Raw genomic sequence first — 17825 nt, forward strand, 5'->3', positions numbered from 1 at the left:
ACCAGCACCAGGACGACACCTCCCATGATGCTGCAGGGTACCATGGAGGCCCAGTTTGGGGGTGTGTCAGACAGCAGCTGTTTGCTCCCTGTGGGGCAGAAACTGATGCTTTGCTGGGGACATACAAGGCCGATTTCCCAGCCCCCCGTGGAGATGCCTATGAGGGGGCAGCCCCTCACCCCCCAGCACAGACACCCCCATATCCAATATCAGTGCCCCCCAGCCCTAATTATACCCACAAGCCTCTCCACCCCCCCCACAAACTGTGCTATAGGGCAGCCCCCACAAAACTCCTCCCCATCAGGCAGCGCCCAGCTGTGATTGGTCCCCCCGTGGGGCAGCCGTACCCCACACCGACTCCCCACCTGCCTCACCTGCTGCTCCAGGTGCTGGACCAGTTCCCTCTGCCGCAGGCACTGGGCTGCCCCGGTGTGTGACCCCAGCGGGTCGTGCCGGGAGGGTCTGCCAAAGATCAACAGCTCAGCTGGTATCCACCCCCACCCCTGCTCTGACCACTGGACACGCCGCCCGCCCCCAGAGCCAGGGAGAGAACCCAGGCGTCCGGGCTCCCACCCCAACCCCCGTTCTGACCACCGGACCCCACTCCCCACCCAGAGCCAGGGAGAGAACCCAGGCATCCGGGCTCCCAGCTGCCCCTTCACTCTAGTGCTCACCTCTCATTCTGCCCGCTGGGGTCCCCAGGACTGGGGCAGCACTGATGGGGGGACCGGGCCCGGCAGTCTGGGGAGTGGGGGGTGTAGCGGGGCGCAGGTGGGTCCCTTGGTATCCACTCCATGCCCGTTATGTTAATCCCTGGAAAAGAGGGGGGGGAAGGAGGGGGTGGGCCAGGGCACCGGGCAGACCCCTGCCCCCCCATATGACCACCCCCTTTGCCCTGGTTACCATGTGTCAAGGCGTGGCGGGACCGCACCACCAGCACGCCCGGCGGCTGTAGGTGCAGGATGGAGGGGCGGGCGCTGTTCTCCGGAGAGATCTGGCGGGGCAGGAAAGTGAGAGGGTAAATGGGGGGAGAACCCAGGTGTCCTGGCTCCTGGCTTCCCCTGCTCTAACCACTAGACCCCACTGCCCTCCCTGGGCCGGGTCATTGTTGCCAACGTATAAGACAAAGCTTTGGGTGCCTCTTTCCCCAAGCCGTGCCGGCTGTTGAGAACTGGGCACCTCGGTGCATGCCAGGCTCCCAACCTAACCCCACCCCTGGTAGCAGGCTCTGAAATTGCAGCTCTCGGTATGGCCCCCCTTCCCCCCTTCCCCATTAAAATCCGGTTTCACCGAACGTGGAGCATTTCCCGGCTCCACACCTGCTTAGCCCTCTGCCTGTGGAGGCGCCAGCAGGGGTATTAACCCCCCCCGCCCTCCGTCCGGCCTGCCCAGGGGCTGCGCTGGTGTTCCTGGCGGCTCCCAGCAGGGAGCTGAGGCGGTTTCTATGCTCTCAGCATGCTGAGCCGTGCCTCAGTTTCCCTCCGGACGGCAGCGCCCAAGGGTTGACACTGACGGGTCGCTGCCCTTGGATCCCAGGCGCCAGCGGGGCCAGCACGGCCAGGAGACGCCCCCCCGGGGACACAGGCGGGGCCGCCGGCCTGGCCGGTCTCCATCCTGGTGAGGCAGGGTTAGGCTGGACGTTGCGCACGACGTCCCGGCCGGCCGGGCAGCTAAACCCGCTTCACCTCGTGCACTAGTTCGCCGTTGTGGCCAGTGGCTCCAAGCCCCGGGGCTTTCCGCACTGAGCTTGGCACAGGAGCCGTCCTGGGATGTGTTGCGACGTCAGCTTCCTCTGCAACCTGCCTGCGCCACGGGACAGCGCCAGCGTGCTCTCACTCACTTCCCAGGGCGCAGCCGTGCTGCGGGGGGCCGGCGCAGCCATGGTTTCCCTGGAGGGTTTCCCTGTCGGAGCCCGTCTGTGTGGGGCTGCGTCCGGTCGCACCGCCCGGCATTTCCCCGCAGCAGCTGCTGGTCCAGCTCACGAGTGCTGCCCGGCTCTCGGGTTGCCCCCTGGTCCCCTTCCGGAGCTGGGCGGACGTTGGCAGCATCCGCTCAGCTGCAGAGGTGGCGGAAATGGCCGAGGCTGGTGGTTCCTCGAGCGGCCGGCAGCGCGACGGCGACCTTGGCTGCGCCTTGGTCCTGGCACTTGGACCCGGCTCTTCGTGTCTCGTCCCAGCCTGGTTTCCCGGCACGTCCCAGGCCCCTTGGCAGCCCGCCCGGCGCGGCCCAGCACTTCCACGTCTGCTCTTGTCCCGTGAGGCCGTGGCGGCTCGACGAGGGGCCCGAGCGGCGCTGGGCTGCGTGCTCGCCTGGGTGCGCCCCGGGTCCCTCCAGGCCTTGCCGCGGATCCCACCGCTGCCACCAGTGAGCCGCTGCGGCCGCTTGCGATGCTGATGTGAGCAAAGACGCTGGAAACCTCGGCAATGCCGGGAAGGCGTTCCTGGGCGTGGGGCTGAGACCTGGCAGATCCCACGTGCGGGAGCAGGTGCCTCTGCTGATGGGGCTCACCTCATGACCCAATGATCCCACCCCCACCCCCACCCCCATGGGGGCACTTTAGTTCCTATGACTCCATTCCTGCTACCATTGCAGACCCCAGGAGTCCTGGCTCCCAGCCCCCCCCCCCCAACCACTAGACCCCCCAGCCCCTCCCAGAGCTGGGGGAGAACCCAGGCGTCCGGGTCTGGTACGTCGGTACCTGTTGGATCAGCAGTGCCTGGCGCTGACTGTCCTGGAGCAGGGCCTGGAGGTGGGGGGTGGCTTGGGGGTCCCCCATCACCAGGGGGTATGCCGGCACCTGTGGGGCAGGCAAAGGCGGGGCTGTCAGTCGTGGGGGGCTACGGAGGCAAGCTGCCCGCTCTCTCCCCCCCAGCCCTGTTGGGACCTACCTGCTGCTTCGTGGAGGGGGTGGTGGTTCCGCGGGTCAGCACCGTGGGGCGGTTCTGGGCCCCACCTGTGGGGCCTGGGTCGGCTGGGCTGTTGACATGGGGCAGGCGGGACGCCGGGGGGCTGGACATCGGGGCAGGGTGCCAGCTGTGGGGAGAAGGGGCAGATGAGAAGGTGCAGCAGGTCATGAGCCGTGCAACGCGTACACGTGCAGTCACAGGGCGCACACGCATGTGTGCGGACACCCCGTGACGCAGGCCGCGTTGGGGGAGCCCACGCGAGCTCACGGGAGTGACACGCGTGTCCCAGGTGCCGTCACAGCGAGCGTGTGCGTGTGACTCACGCGGCCGTCGCCTGGCACATGCGTGCGGCTGAGCCGTGCAATGTGTGCTGGGTGGAATCCCAGGGAGCACGCGTGTGCAGCTGTGCACGCGTGTGTGAACCATGCGACCTGTCCCGTGTGGTGTCCTGAGGAACACGCGTGTGGGGCTGAGCCACGGCAGGCGCTGAGGCAGGGAACTGGCAGGGAGGGGCCGGCTGGCCCTGGGTGCGAGCCGGGCTTAGCAGCCACCCCTCGGCCTCGCTGACCAACCAGTGCCGGCGGGGCTAATTAGTGACCTTAATTAGCCAGACCAGCCCGGCTGGGGGTGAAGCTGGGTGGGCGGGGTTGCCCCGGAGGCGGGAGCCAGAGGGGCTAGATGGATAGATGGGGGGTGGGGGGCTGGGTAGACAAGTGGGGGGGGTTGAGGTCCCCCATCACCAGCGAGTACGGTGATGGGACAGGCAAAGGGGGGATGCTGTCAGCCCTGGGGGGCTAGGGAGGTTGGCTGCCCCCACAGGGCGAAAGACAGACAGAGGGGGCATGGGGCTGCATAGATGTGGGGAGCTGGACAGAGAGACAGCTGGGGGTTTGGTACTGGACAGATGGCCAGAGGGGCTGTGTAGACAGATGGGGGCCTGGACAGATGGCCAGAGGGGCTGGGTAGACAGATGGGGGGCTGGACAGATGGCCAGAGGGGCTGGGTAGACAGATGGGGGGCTGGACAGATGGCCAGAGGGGCTGGGTAGACAGATGGGGGGCTGGACAGATGGCCAGAGGGGCTGGGTAGACAGATGGGGGGCTGGACAGATGGCCAGAGGGGCTGGGTAGACAGATGGGGGGCTGGACAGATGGCCAGAGGGGCTGGGTAGACAGATGGGGGCTGGACAGATGGCCAGAGGGGCTGTGTAGACAGATGGGGGGCTGGACAGATGGCCAGAGGGGCTGGGTAGACAGATGGGGGGCTGGACAGATGGCCAGAGGGGCTGTATAGACAGATGGGGGGCTGGACAGATGGCCAGAGGGGCTGGGTAGACAGATGGGGGGCTGGACAGATGGCCAGCGGGGCTGGGTAGACAGATGGGGGGCTGGACAGATGGCCAGAGGGGCTGGGTAGACAGATGGGGGGCTGGACAGATGGCCAGAGGGTCTGTGTAGACAGATGGGGGGCTGGACAGATGGCCAGAGGGGCTGGGTAGACAGATGGGGGCTGGACAGATGGCCAGAGGGGCTGTGTAGACAGATGGGGGGCTGGACAGATGGCCAGAGGGGCTGTGTAGACAGATGGGGGGCTGGACGGGGGCTGTGTGATTTGGGGCTGTGAGCCTGGGGCAGCTGCCGGCTGGGACCGTGGACCCCAGCGAGCAACAGTCTCCTCCACGCCGCCGGCCCCGGGCACTTGGGGCTGCCCTCGAAGTGGGGACCCGGCCCAACATGCGTGTGCATGTCCGTGATCCGTGCAACGTGTCGCGGGCGGCGTCCAGGGGCACTCGTGTGTTCTTTGCCCGTGCGACGTGGCCTCGTGAGACGTGCGACCGAGGGCGACACGGGTGGGCAGACGTGTCTGTGCCACCTCCCGGGGCTCGCGTGCCTGTGGCTCCCGTGACTCGCAGGCGTCTCCTCCGTGTTGTCAGCGTGGCCTGGAGCCGGCGGCCATGGCCGGCCCCCCGAGGCTCACGTGTTACCGGGAACACGCATGAACACGCGGCGCACACGCTCCGGACGGGCTGAAAGCAGATACCCAGCTCCTGGGGGGGCCCCCTCCACGTTTCCCCCACTCCCAGACCCCTCCCCTCCCACCACCCTCTGACCCCCAACTGTCCCCTACACCTCAGGGCCCCCCACACACACCCCCGGCTCCTATAGCACCAGCTTCACGAGTCAGGCCCTGAAAATCAGTAAACCCTGTTCCCCCAGCCCGTGCCCCCTCTACCGCTAGCCCCCCTCCCCTGCCCTCCCAGAGCCAGGGAGAGAACCCAGGAGTCCGGGCTCCCAGCTCCCCTCCCCCCCCGCCACTAGAGCCCGCTCACCCCAAGGGCTGGGGCCTTTTCGAGCTGGTTCCTGGCAGCAGGGCGGGGGCTGGGTTCCGAGAATCGGGGTGACGTCTGGTCCTGCCCCCCCCCCCTCCAATTTCTAACCGCGGCCCCCGCTTCCCGGATCCCGGACGTCACGGAAGCCGGCCACGTCAGCGGCATGGGACACGTCACCCGGCCCGGCAGGTTAAATGTGGGGCCGGGCTGGAGCCCCGGCCTGCCCTCCCCACCCTCAGCACACACGGAGGTGGGGGGTGCAGCCTGGCGACCCTAGACCCCCAGCCCGGCCCCGAAGGTCCATGGGGAGCTGAACTCCCCCGTCCCCGATTCGCCCCATGCTCAGCTCGCACTAGGCCCGGAGAGATCGCACGCGTGTAACCTGCTCTGACCGGCTAGGTCCCGCTCTGCTCCCAGAGAACCCAGGCGTCCTGGCGCCCAGTCCCTGTCCTAACCACTACAGCCCACTGCCCTCCCTGAGCCGGGAGCGAGGAGAGAAACTGGTTCCGCCCGGCCGGGCTTCCCTTGTGTGTCGTGCGAAGGCGTGGTGGAGAAACCCCGGCTCCCAGCCGCGCTCACGTCGCAGTGAGCCGGGTCCCTCGACGGAGCTTTGGCTGGGCTGGCGGGAGCGTCACGGGGTTAGAAGCCCAGGCAGTTTGGTGGGGTGACTCCAGATTGACCCCAGAGGGGCTGGTATCAGAAACCAACCCTGCCCCTAGTACAGTCAGGAGTGACTCCAGGACTGCAATCAGAAACCAGCCCTGTCCCCACTGAAATCAGGAGTGACTCTGGATTGACCCCCACAGCAGAACTCAGACCAGCCGAAGAAACAGCTTTGTTCTGAGCAGAACAGGGCCCCCCCCCCCCTCCCCGCTCCCCGCGTCGTGACGAGACCCACGCTCGGCTCTGTCCTGCCGGGGCGCGACCCCCCGTCCCACCTCACTCACCGCTCTGAGCTCCTCCACGTGGGAAGCCAGCCGCCAGCGGGCGAAGCAGTGCGCAAGCTGCCCCGCACGCGGGTATTTATAGCAGCCAGCCCTGCGGCGGGCCCGGGCGGGTGCGACCTGCCAGCCGTCCCGGTGACTCAATGGAAACTGTGCGCCGAGCCCGCGTGCCCCGGGTGCCCTTTTTTTTTGCTCGAAAATAACCCCATTTTTTTGGGCCGGGGTTTTCGGCGATCCTGCCCCCGAGGCTTTTGAGCAATGAAAAGCTACCGCAAAATATCAGCGTGCGAGGGAAAGAAAACCACAGAAAGCACGAGCGGCAGAGGCGCACACGCACACACAAACCCCCGTGGAGGGAAAGGCGCGCCAGAGGAAATGGGTCGCAGCGCTTTCTCCAGCGCCGCTGCCGGCCTTCGGACCCCGGCACCGGCCTGGCGGGCGCGGCCGGGGGGACTGAAACGGGGGCGCTGGGGCCGTCTCGCTGGGCCCGTTGTGCGGAGGAAATGGGCGTTGGTTCCCAAGGGCGCTGGGGGAGAACCCAGGAGTCCTGGATCCCCCCCGCCCTCGCTGTAACCACTAGACCTGACTGCACTCTCAGAGCCGGGGCGAGAACCCGGGAGTCCAGGCTCTCCGGAGGGTGAGGGGGTGGGGGATGAATGGAAGGTGCCAGACGTGCACCAGTGGGGCAGAGGCAGCGACTGGGTCCATTGGGGGTGAAATGCTGGCGGGGGGGGGGGGCGCCAGCAGCCCTGAGCTGAATTTTCCCCAGTCATTGTGCCATGCCTCAGTTTCCCCGTGGAAAAAACCCTGCCTTGGTCTGTTCCAACTGTCAGTTTGGCAGGGCAGGGGCTGGCTGCTTGTGTGTGAGTGGGTGTGTGCACACTCGTGTGTGAGACACACCGGCAGCGAGGGTCCTGCACGGCTGGGCAAGCAGTTGAGCGTGGGGCTGGTTACCAGTCCCTGCCTCTGGGCCTCAACTGAGTTTGTGTGTGTGTGTGTGTGTGTGGTTGTGTTGCGCTGAGTGTGATTGTGTGGCTGAGGGTGTGTGCACTGGAGTCTGTGAGAGAGCGATTGTGTATCAGAGGATGTGTGATTGTGTAGCAGTGTGCATGCGGCTATACCTGTGTGTATGTCAATGTGATTGTGTATCTCTGTGTGTGTCAGTGTAGCACCAGGTGTGCAATTGTGTAGCACCTTGTGTGTGTGTGTCAGCGGGCTCCTGTAGTGCTGTGCATGCAATTGTGTAGCACTGTCAGTGTGATTGTGTAGTGCTGTGTGTGCGATTGTGTAGCGCTTTGTGTCTCAGTATGATTATGTAGCTCTATGTGTGTGTCTCAGTGTGATTGTGCAGTGCTGTGCATGTGATTGTGTTGTTCTGTCTCATTGTGTGTAGCGCTGTGCGTGCGATTGTGTAGCGCTGTGTATGCAATTGTGTAGCGCTGTGTATCAGTGTGATTGTGTAGTGCTGTGCGTGCGATTGTGTAGTGCTCTGTGTCTCAATGTGATTGTGTAGCACTGTGTGTGTCTGTCTCAGTGTGATTGTGTAGTGGCTGTGCATGCGACTGTGCAGTGTTCGTCTCAGTGTGTGTGTAGCGCTGTGCGTGTGCTTGTCTATTGCTCAGTGTGATTGTGTAGCGCTATGTGTGGGATTGTGTAGTGTTCTGTGTCAGTGTGATTGTGTAGCTCTATGTGTGTGTCTCGGTGTGATTGTGTAGTGCTGTGCATGTGATTGTGTTGGTCTCTGTCTCTATGTGTAGCGCTCTGTGTCAGTGTGATTGGGTTGTTCTCTGTCTCATTGTGTAGCGCTCTGCGTGTCTGAGCACGTAGGTCTCTGTGTGCAATTGTGCATGTGTGTACTAGCACGTGTAGCCCCACAACCCCACTCTTCAGCCCTCCCCGCAGGCCCCAGAAGCCCCCCAGAGCGGCTCAGCCCCCCCTCCGGCCCCTTCTCACCTTCGGGGGCTCGAGCTGCCCCAGCCCATCGGGGCGCCCCATGGCGGCCGGCTACGCGCACCTGGGGCTCGTCGGATCCTCTGGCCCCCCCCCGGGGCCCGGTTATATGGGCGCGCGGCCTCCTCCCCACGTGATGTCAAGCCCTCCGCCCGCCCCCCGGCCCACCTCCCTGCCCCCCCCGGCGCTGCTGGGGTGCTGCTGGCCCGATGCCCTCCCCCCACCCTGCCTCCCCCCCCCCGAAGCGGGCGGGGAGTTTTCAGGGGAACTCCAGGGTCGGGGCTCGGCCAACTTTCACTGCGCCGCAGAGAAAGCGAAGCGGAGCCGGCCCTGCGCCGGGGCGAGAGGGGCCACCCGCGGGCACCCCCGGCGCCGGCCGCGCCCACCACGCTCTCCTCCCAGCCCCACGCCACCCCACGCTGCAGGCGGGGCCCGGTGCTCTGGGGCCCAGGCGTCTGGGGCCGTCTGCTCCCACCCCGGCGCCGTGACCGGCCTCGCAGGGTGCCTGGCACCGTGGGTCCCTGCCCCATTGCTGTGACCGGCCTCGCGGAGCGGCTGGCGCCGTGGGTCCCTGCCCCATTGCCGTGACCGGCCTCGCAGGGTGCCTGGCGCCGTGGGTCCCTGCCCCATTGCCGTGACCGGCCTCGCAGGGTGCCTGGCGCCGTGGGTCCCTGCCCCGGCACCATGTGTCCTGCCCCGGTGCTCTGGCCGGCCTTGTGGGGTGCCTGGCGCCGTGGGTCTGCCTCCTCCTCCCCGGGTGCCGTGGGGCGCGGCCGCGTTCGGGTCCCTTGCACGCGGCGCCGGTTCCGTGTTTCGACAGCCGGCGGGTCGGGAGAGAGAGGGGGCAGAGAGCTGGGGGTGAAGGGGGTGGGTACAGAGCAGAGGGCTAGAGCGGGAGCCGTGGGGGGACGGACGGACGGACGGACGGAAGCTGCAGGGGGGCTGGCTGGGTGGGTCACACAATACGACAAGGTGATATTCCCACCCCCGGTGCCCCTCGGCCCAGACCCACGGCCCCCGCCCTCCCCAACACTGCCCCAAGGCAGACAGGGAGCCGGGCATCCGGACCCCCCGCTGCCCCCCAGAGCTGGGCGCGGATTGTGGGGACCGCAGGGATCCGTGGCAGGCAGGGTGGGGGGAGGGGCAGGGATCCGTGGCAGGCGGGGGAGGGGCAGGGATCCGTGGCAGGCAGGGTGGGGGGAGGGGCAGGGATCCGTGGCAGGCGGGGGAGGGGCAGGGATCCGTGGCAGGCAGGGTGGGGGGAGGGGCAGGGATCCGTGGCAGGCGGGGGAGGGGCAGGGATCCGTGGCAGGCAGGGTGGGGGGAGGGGCGGGGATCCGTGGCAGGTGGGGGCGGGGCGGGGATCCGTGGCAGGTGGGGGCGGGGCGGGGATCCGGGGCAGGCGGACCCCGCTGTGGGGGAGGGGACGCTGCCAGCCCCCCCCGCCGCAGGGAGGGGCCGAGACCGGCAGCCGGTTCCGCCCCGCGCCCGCCTTTGCTCCGCCCCCCGCCGCCGCCGCCGCTGCCGCTGCAGCCGCCATGGCCGGCGCGGCCCCCCCGTCCCCGCGGCCCCCCCTGTGCCGGCCCCGGGCGGGGGAGGAGGGGGCGGAGGAAGAGGAGGAGGAGGAGGGGCCCCCCCTGCCGCGGGCCCCGCGCCCCGCTTGGCAGCTCTCCCAGCATGCCCCGGGGCACGGCCAAGGGGCCCCTTCCCAGCATGCCCTGGGGCAGCCCCACTCCCAGCATGCCCCGGGGCACGGCCAAGAGGCGCCTTCCCAGCATGCTCTGGGGCACGGCCAAGAGTCGCCTTCCCAGCATGCTCTGGGGCACGGCCAAGGGGCCCCTTCCCAGCATGCCCTGGGGCAGCCCCACTCCCAGCATGCCCTGGGGCACGGCCAAGAGGCGCCTTCCCAGCATGCTCTGGGGCAGCCCCACTCCCAGCATGCCCCGGGGCACGGCCAAGGGGCCCCTTCCCAGCATGCCCCGGGGCAGCCCCCCCCCCACGCTGCTGCGGTGGCGCGCCGGGTGCTGTTCGCCGACGCCCTGGGCTTGCCCTTGACCCGCCTGAGGCGCTACCAGCCCTGGCCGCCCCCCTCCCCCGAGTCGCCCCCCGAGGTGCTGCCCCCTGCCGGCCAGCCGCCCCCCGCCCCCTACCTGCTGCCCGCCTTCGTGCTGCCCCCGCCGGGGCAGGGCGAGCCGGAGCGGCTGGCGCGGCTGCGCCGGGCCAAGGTGGAGCTGGAGGAGGTGCTGGCGCCGGGCCCGGGCGCGCCGTGGTTGCTGCGTGGCGTCGTGCGGGTGCTGAACGTGGCCTACCGCAAAGCCGTCCACGTGCGGGCCAGCCGGGACCGCTGGCGCACCTACCGCGACCACCCTGCCCGCTACGTGCCGGGGGGCTCGCCCGACGGGGGGCTGAGCGACCGCTTCGCCTTCAGCCTGCCCTTCGGCCCCACCGAGGAGGAGGAGGGAGAGGAAGAGGAGGAGGAGGAGGAGGAGGAGGAGGGGGATGAAGCCCGGCTGGATTTCGTGATCCGGTACCAGACCGACGAGGGCGTCTACTGGGCCAATAACCAGGGGAAGAACTACCGCGTGGTGCTCAAGGGGGTGGCACCCCCCTGGGGGCGCCCCAGAACGGCCGGCCGGGACGGTGAGGGGCGGCACCTGAGGAGCTGTATGAGGCTGGGGAAGATGAGGTAAAATCCCACATTCCCCCCTCATCTCCTGTGACCCCAAAACATTTCAGCAGAATCCCCCGAGAGCCCCCCGAAACTCCCCAAGCCCCGTGACTCAGCGACCCCCAGATGCACATGCTTCTGGGCCACCCAAATCGCCCAGTTCCCCGTGACTCTGAGGCCCCCCAAATCCCTCCACCGCTCCAGTTTGTCAGGGGACACAGATGGTTCGTTAGAGCAGCCCAGAGGCTGCTCTGAATTATGGGGAGGAGTCAAGGTGGCTTAACCCTGCCTTTGCTCCTCCCTCCTCTGGGCCTGCCCCACAGGGCACAGAGTGTCGGGGGGCAGATTTTGGAGGTCTCAGGGTGTCGCTGTGGCTGATGGAAGAACAGGTGGGTTTGTACCGGGGCCAGAGGATCAGCCAGTGAGAGAGGAAGGGGCTAGTTTGGACAGGGTGCGATATTGTCTCTTGGTCTGTACAGGTGTCAGCACTCGTGCAGAGTGAGCGTGCAATGCTCCCAAATCAGGTGCAAGCATTAACACTTGTGCAAAGCAAGTGTGCAATGCTCCCAAGTCAGAATGTGCCCTGATCCCTTGTGCAAGTGTTTGCACCAATGCAAAGAAAATGTGCAATGCTCTCAAATCAGGGGCAAGCATTAGCACTTGTGGAAAGCAAACGTGCAATGCTCCCGTCAGAATTCGCCCTGCTCCCTTGTGCAATTGTTGTAGTGGTGCAAAGTGACTGTGAAACTGTCCCAAGTTAGAATTTACCCTGATCAATTGTGCAACCATTTGCACATATTCTAAGTGTGTATGTAATGCTCCCAAATCAGAATTCACCCTGCTCCCTTGTGCTATCATTTGCAATAGTGAAAAGTGAGTGTGGAACGCTCGCAAATGACAATATGCCTTCCTCTCTCATGCACGGGTTAACAGTAGTGCAAAGCCAGTGTACAAGGCCCCCAAATCATGTGCAAGGTGACTCCCAAGTCAGCATTCCCCTATATCCCTTGTGCAAGCATTTGCACCAGTGCAAAGTGAGCATACAATGGTCCCTGACAGGAACGGACAGCGCGCTCCCGATGAAGCACTTTCAGGCCTGCTTTTCACTAGTGTAAGTTCTGGTGCGAGCCACCTGTGCTGGCTGCCGCCCTGCTTCTTCATGCCACGGCTTGCACTAGTGCAAAGTGACTGTGCAAAGCTCCTGGATCCCTCCAGGACAGATTCACCTTCGCGCTAATCCACAGAGCGTGACTGCCGGCGGGCCCGGGTTGTCGGTGCAGATCCGTTAGCGGAGCCAGGCTGCAGAGACCAGCCACCCAGACCTTTCCTGGCCTGGCTCACTGAGCTCCAAGGCCCCGTGCGCAGCCGGAGAAGGGCAGCCCAGGCTAACGGCCCCGGGACGAAATGGCCCCGTCGCGTTTCCAGCTGCCGGCAGACGAGTTCTTGGGACAGAAAAACAAGCCGGAGGGGAAACGGAGGAGGCAGTGCAGTCATTTCTTTTTTCTACAGAAACTGAGATGGAGGGTTGCGGAGAGGAGGTGAAATCACTTCATCGGGGTGTTTTCTCTGAAACTCATGCAGAAAAGTGGTTTTCAAAGGAGGCAGGAAACAAAGCTAATGCCGGGCTGGGCTGGGCCGGGCCGAGCGAGCGGGGGGTGTACGAGTTTTGCGGTCGGCTGATTATGTCAGAGATTCATTTAAAGTGGGTAGATAGGTGGATAAAAGGGCTCAATCTGAGCACCTGTGCCCCAGGATCTGCGCAGCGCCCGGCGCGACGGGGCCCCAGTCACAAGCGTGCATCTGGGTATAAATACATTTCATGCACTTCATTGGCTTCTCCTGCATCCCTCGTTATCCTAACGAATGCTAATTAACAGGCTGAAGGGACCAGTGGGTAGGTGACCTCAGGTGCCAGGGGTTGAGCTTAGTTCGAGGTTCTCAGGGGGTTGGAGATAACACAAAAGGCCCTTGCTCTGCCTCAGTTTCCCCATCTCTACAATGGGCACACCAGCCCTGCCTGGCTGGGGGTGACAGGAGGGTGCATGAAGACGGGGAAATGCTTTGAGATCTGCTGATGAGCAGCGAGGCAGGTGTTCACATAGTGGGGGGGGGTGGTTAACTGCCCCCATCTCTCTGCTGCAGGCAGGGGGCTTCTGGGCGTCCAGCGCCGAGCGCGGGAGGTGAACAGACACAAGCAAGGAGGAATCTTTTCTTTCTCTGCAACCTGCACAGATTCAGGGGGTGGGGAGGGGGCGTCGGGAACTTTCTCCTGGGTCAGAGCAGTGGTCAGCCGGGAGCCAGGATGCCTGGATTCTGTCCCCGGCTCTGGGAGGGGAGGGGAGTCTAGTGGTTAGAGCAGGGGGGGGGGTGGGAGCCAGGACACCAGCGTCTGGGACATCGAAAAGTTTCTCCTGCGCTAAGACGTGAGCATCAAAGAAAGTTTATTTTTCCACTGAGCTGCAACCGCCCGCCCCAGCCGAGCCCCGGCGCCCTCCCACTGCGACTGAGCGTCTGCTCCGCCTGTCTGCTCCCTGCACAGCCAGACGCACAGCCAGACGCACAGCCGGCCCGGCCGCCCTCCTTGGCCCCATTGTCTGAGGCTGAGTTTCGCAGACACCGCCCTTGGGTGCCCCTCTGCAGTGGGGGTGACTCTGGATTGGCCCCAGGGGGCTGAGATCAGGATCCTGCCCTGGCCCCTCTGCAATCCGGGGTGACTCCGGATTGGCCATGGGGACAACGGAGATCAAAATCCAGCTCTGCCCCCATTACAGCAGGGAGTGACTCCGGGGGGCTGAGATCAGGATCTGGCCCTGACCCCACCTCAATCCAGGGTGACTCCGGATTGGCCAGCCCTGGGGCGTGAAGCTCTCCGGATCCGTCGAGGACCTGAGCTGCGGGTGGAAACAAACCAGCGGCTTGGCGCTTTCGCTGCTCCTGCCCCGGCAGGCCACATTTCAGGGCCTGGTTCCCAGCTGGGGACTCGCGCCTGCCGGGCCAGGGGGGCACCCGGGGACCCATCCAGAATCACTGGGGGTTTATTCGGGTGGAGACCCCGGCCGAGATCAGGGCCCCCTCGCGCCGGGCGCTGCCCACACCTACAGTGACAGGCAGTCCCTGTCCCACAGAGTTTCCAGGCTAGGCAGAGAAACTGAGGCACAGATCGCTCAAAGCTCAGCTGGGCGGGTCTGGTGGCGCTGGGAGTGGAAGCCGGGAGCCCTGTCTTGCATTGTCTCCGGACGCCTGGGTTCTCTCTGGGAGGGGCGTGGGGGCTGGTGGTTAAAGCAGGGGAGGGAGGGGCCAGGACGCCTGGGTTCTCATTGCACCCCTTGCAGTGTGAAATAGAGCCCCCCCGCCCCCCCAGGCAGTGACTGGATCCCCTCCCCCCACAGGCCCTGCGCGGAGGAGCCAAGCCAGGAGGAGGCAGCAAACCCGGTGGGGGAGGAAGGTAGGTGCTGCGAGCTTCCCCCAGCAGTGCCGTGCTGGTGGCGGGGGGACAGCGAGGGTCACCCCGTCTGTCTGTCTGTCCCCAGAAGGGCGCCTCGAGAGGGAGCCGCTGCGAGGATCGCCCCCAGCTCCCGCGCCGCAGCCCCCGGGACAGGTAAGAGCGGCTGGCAACAGCTCGGTGTGGGGAGAGCCCCCCCGCCCCACGGCACCCCCAGCCCTGCCCCACAGCGCCCCCAGCCCTGCCCAGCCCCCCACTCTGCAGCACCTGGCATTTTTCCTTCGAGGCCTCCGAGCCCTGCACAGACCCACGGCGAGGCTCAGCCCCGGCCCCAGAAATCTCCCAGTCTGGCAGACAAAGCCAGGCTCAGGCCCCTCTCCTCACAGATGGGGAAACTGAGGCACGGCTAGGCTGGCATGCCCCCTGTGGCTTGGGGGTCCGGCAGACCCAGCTGGACGTGAGCCCCTGCGCCAAGCCAGGCCTAGAACCCAGGCGTCCTGCCTCCCCCGCCCTCCCCTCCTTTCGCCCCTGCAGGTCGCCGCCCACTCCCTGGAGAAGGAGCCGCCCGCCGGGGAGCCCCCTGTGCCCGAGTGCCCGTGGGGCGGCCGTGGGCCTGAGGCGGGCGAGCTCTGGCAGCCGGAGGAGGAGGCCGTGGACCAGGAGCTGGAGCAGCTGTACGTCTCCCACCTCAGCCGGCTGCGGGCAGAGCAGCTGTGGGACGCCGGGGGGCAGGCGGGGGGCGTGGAGGCGGCTGGCCTCCCCCCGGCCTGGCTGCCTGCCCTGCGCCAGGACGTCCTGAGCGACCGGGACCTCGTGGCCCACTGGGCCGGGCCGGAGCGGGCGCTGAACAGCTCCCTGGTGCAGGAGATCACCCTGCGTTACGCCAGCCCGCCGGGGCCCGGCCAGGGGGAGGGCGTGGGGCGGGACAGCCCCCCGGCGCTGCTGGAAGGCGGGCTCCTGAGCCGCCTGGCAGCCAGCGCGGCCGCCGTGGTGGTCCCGGCACGGACAGCGGTGTCGGTGGGACGAGGCCCCGGGGCCCAGAGGGGGCCCAGGAGCCCCTGGCTGGGCTCGCAGCCGCGGGAAGGGGCGCCCGGCGGCCCCACACGGCTGGGGCAGGCCCTGACCCGCTCCCTGCTCATCTTTGGCCTCGTGGTCGTCCTGCCCGTGTTCCTCAGTGGCTGCCTGCCGGCCGCGGCGCTCGCCCTCTACGCGCTTCTCACGTGGCGCCGGGTCACCTAGAACCCAGGAGTCCGGGCTCCCAGCCCCTCCCCGACACTGCTCCCCTCCGGAGCCAGGAAGAGAACCCAGGAGTCCGGGCTCTACCCCACACCCGTGTCCCCGAAACCACTTTCTGGGCTCATCGTCCCCCTGTGCATGACCCCCCAGGCTGTGTATTTATTTCTGTACCGGGGTGTGGGGGGGTCATTCGTGGCCCCCCAGCTCGGTCCCGAGCCGGTCGCTTGCCCCGTGGCATGTCGGCCGAGCGGGCGAGGGGACGGAGCTGCTGGAGGCGATGGAGCTCGTGCGGCGCGTTTACAGCGGGCGGCAACATCCCCCCCCCAGCTTCCAGTAAGGGCCCAGCTCTCGGCACCCCGGAGCCGCCCTGGCACTTAGCTACCTGCGCCCCAGCTGCTTGGCCCCATTCGGCACCAGCAGGTCGAAGGAGGGGCTGCTGTAGGAGCAGGGCCCTGCCTCGGTTTCCCCATCTGGGAACAGCAGGAGGCTCTGCCCATGTTTGGGGAGCTGTGGGAAGCTCTCGGACAGAGGGAGGACCGCCAGAGTCAGCGTTGAATCCGGATTGAGGCCGGGGGAGCTGAGAGCGGAACTGGGCCCTGACCCCGCTGCAGTCAGGAGTGACTCTGGATTGACCCTGAATTAACTGAGATCAGAATCCAGCCCTGATCTCATTGCAGTTTTGGAGGTGACTCCAGATTGACCCCAAATTAATTGAGATTGGAAGTTGAACCTGACCCCGTTACGGTCAGGGGTGACTCCAGATTGACCCTGAATTAACTGAGATTGGAAGTCAGCACTGACCCCGCTGCGGTTGGGAGTGACTCCGGACTGACTCTGAATTGACTGTGATCGGAAGTCGGCCCTGACCCCGCTGCGGTTGGAAGTGACTCCAGACTGACTCTGAATTGACTGTGATCGGAAGTCGGCCCTGACCCCGCTGCGGTTGGAAGTGACTCCAGACTGACTCTGAATTGACTGTGATCGGAAGTTGGCACTGACCCCACTGTGGTTGGGAGTGACTCCGGATTGACTCTGAATTAACTATGATCAGAAGTCGGCGATAAACCGGAGAAGAGCCGCAAGGCTCGAAGGGCCGGAAACTTGCCTGGGGCAAGAGCTGCTCGAGCGGCAGCGAGGCCGTGCGGGTCTGCCATGGGCCCTGGCCCCACGAATTGCTGGGGGGCAGATATTTAATACCGGGCTCGTCAGTCCTGCCGGCACCAGCCCCACGCTGTGAAGGCTGAAGTGGGGCAAATTGCAGCTGGGAATCAGGTGCAGATGTGGGGCTGGGGAGCGGTTTGTCGCTGGGACAACGGACCCGGAGCCGGGCGGTCTGGCCATCAGATTTGCAGGCCGGGGCGGGCGGGCTCCCCATGAGCGGGGCTGGGCAAACTGGATTTGCGGCTGTGGTCGTTGGCCCGGGGGGGGCTGGATTGTGGTGGATGTCACAAGTCGGGGGGGTCACAGCCGGGGAGAGCAGGCGCTAAAGGGGCGCTGGATTTGCTAGCCACCTTGGGCGTGACGGTAGCCGTGGGGAAGGGGGGAGGCACGGAGCCAAGCTCTGGGGGCCAGCGGCGCTGTTGGAAGTGATAAATAAAAAGCAGCCGGACCGCAGCCTCCGTGTCGATCTGGGGGGGCTTGTGGCACTGGGGGGGTCCAGGCCTGGAGGTGGGATCAGACTGCCCCCCTCAGGGGAAAGGCCCGGGCTCCATTCCCCAGCCAGGCCCCCGCCCTGAGGTCGGATGGGAGCCGGCCCCCCCCCCCCCCCCCGGAGCCTGACCCCCCCCCCGCAGATTTTCTCAGCTGCTTTTCACATCTCTTGGAGCCCTTCGTGTTTGGGGGGCGCAGCAACCCTGGGAGAGAACCCAGGCGTCCGAGCCGGCCCCCCGCCCGAGCTGGGGAGAGAACCCAGGCCTCCGAGCTCCCAGCCCCCCCCCCCCCAAAGCAGCGCTGATGCCCGAAGGGCTTCTGAGCCCCCCCCCGCTCCGCCATTGTCCTCCCAGCCCCCAGCCCCTCCTCGGCTTCTGCTCCGCCCCCCACGTCCCCCCGCCGCCCCCCCATCCCATCATCCCGGCGCATCTTCCGGTGGGTGCTGGGCTGAGCCATGGTCGGTTCCCGGCGGCCGCCCGGCCCCTTTGTGGGGAGCGGAGCCGGGTAGAGCCCCGGGCCCGGACCCCCCCTTCCCCGGCGCCCTCCCGGAGCAGATCCGGGGTGGATACGGAGCCGCCTGCTCTGCACCCACCCCGCACCGAAGAAATCGGAGCGACCCGGCCCCGGGGACCCGCCGCGTCTCGGGATCCAGCAGCGCCTGGATCTAAGATGGGGGAGGGGAATCCGGATTGCCGGCGGG

At 66.4% G+C, this 17825-nt stretch overlaps 1 protein-coding gene across 1 annotated transcript; it reads left to right on the forward strand.

Annotated features, from left to right (window-relative positions):
* The first annotated feature begins 9667 nt into the window (after nucleotides 1-9667).
* On the forward strand, nucleotides 9668-17377 carry PPP1R3F (protein phosphatase 1 regulatory subunit 3F). Its single transcript, XM_067552430.1, has 4 exons — nucleotides 9668-10815; nucleotides 14187-14242; nucleotides 14328-14395; nucleotides 14774-17377. Exons 1-4 carry the CDS (start codon nucleotides 9668-9670, stop codon nucleotides 15476-15478), a joined length of 1977 nt encoding a protein of 658 aa, XP_067408531.1. The 3' UTR covers nucleotides 15479-17377.
* The last annotated feature ends 448 nt before the right edge of the window (nucleotides 17378-17825 follow it).

This window comes from Emydura macquarii, unplaced genomic scaffold, assembly GCF_026122565.2.
Source record: "Emydura macquarii macquarii isolate MOO-44397 ecotype Brisbane River unplaced genomic scaffold, CSIRO-AGI_Emac_v2 contig_1386, whole genome shotgun sequence".
Lineage (NCBI taxonomy): Eukaryota > Metazoa > Chordata > Testudines > Chelidae > Emydura > Emydura macquarii.

What these genes read in the sequence shown, in the direction of transcription:
- PPP1R3F (XM_067552430.1), top strand. Translation starts at nt 9,668, where the DNA reads ATGGCCGGCGCGGCCCCCCCGTCCCCGCGGCCCCCCCTGTGCCGGCCC. An exon ending in AAACCCGGTGGGGGAGGAAG is followed by an intron (nt 14,243 to 14,327) that starts GTAGGTGCTGCG and finishes GTCTGTCCCCAG; the next exon opens with AAGGGCGCCTCGAGAGGGAG. An exon ending in CGCCGCAGCCCCCGGGACAG is followed by an intron (nt 14,396 to 14,773) that starts GTAAGAGCGGCT and finishes TCGCCCCTGCAG; the next exon opens with GTCGCCGCCCACTCCCTGGA.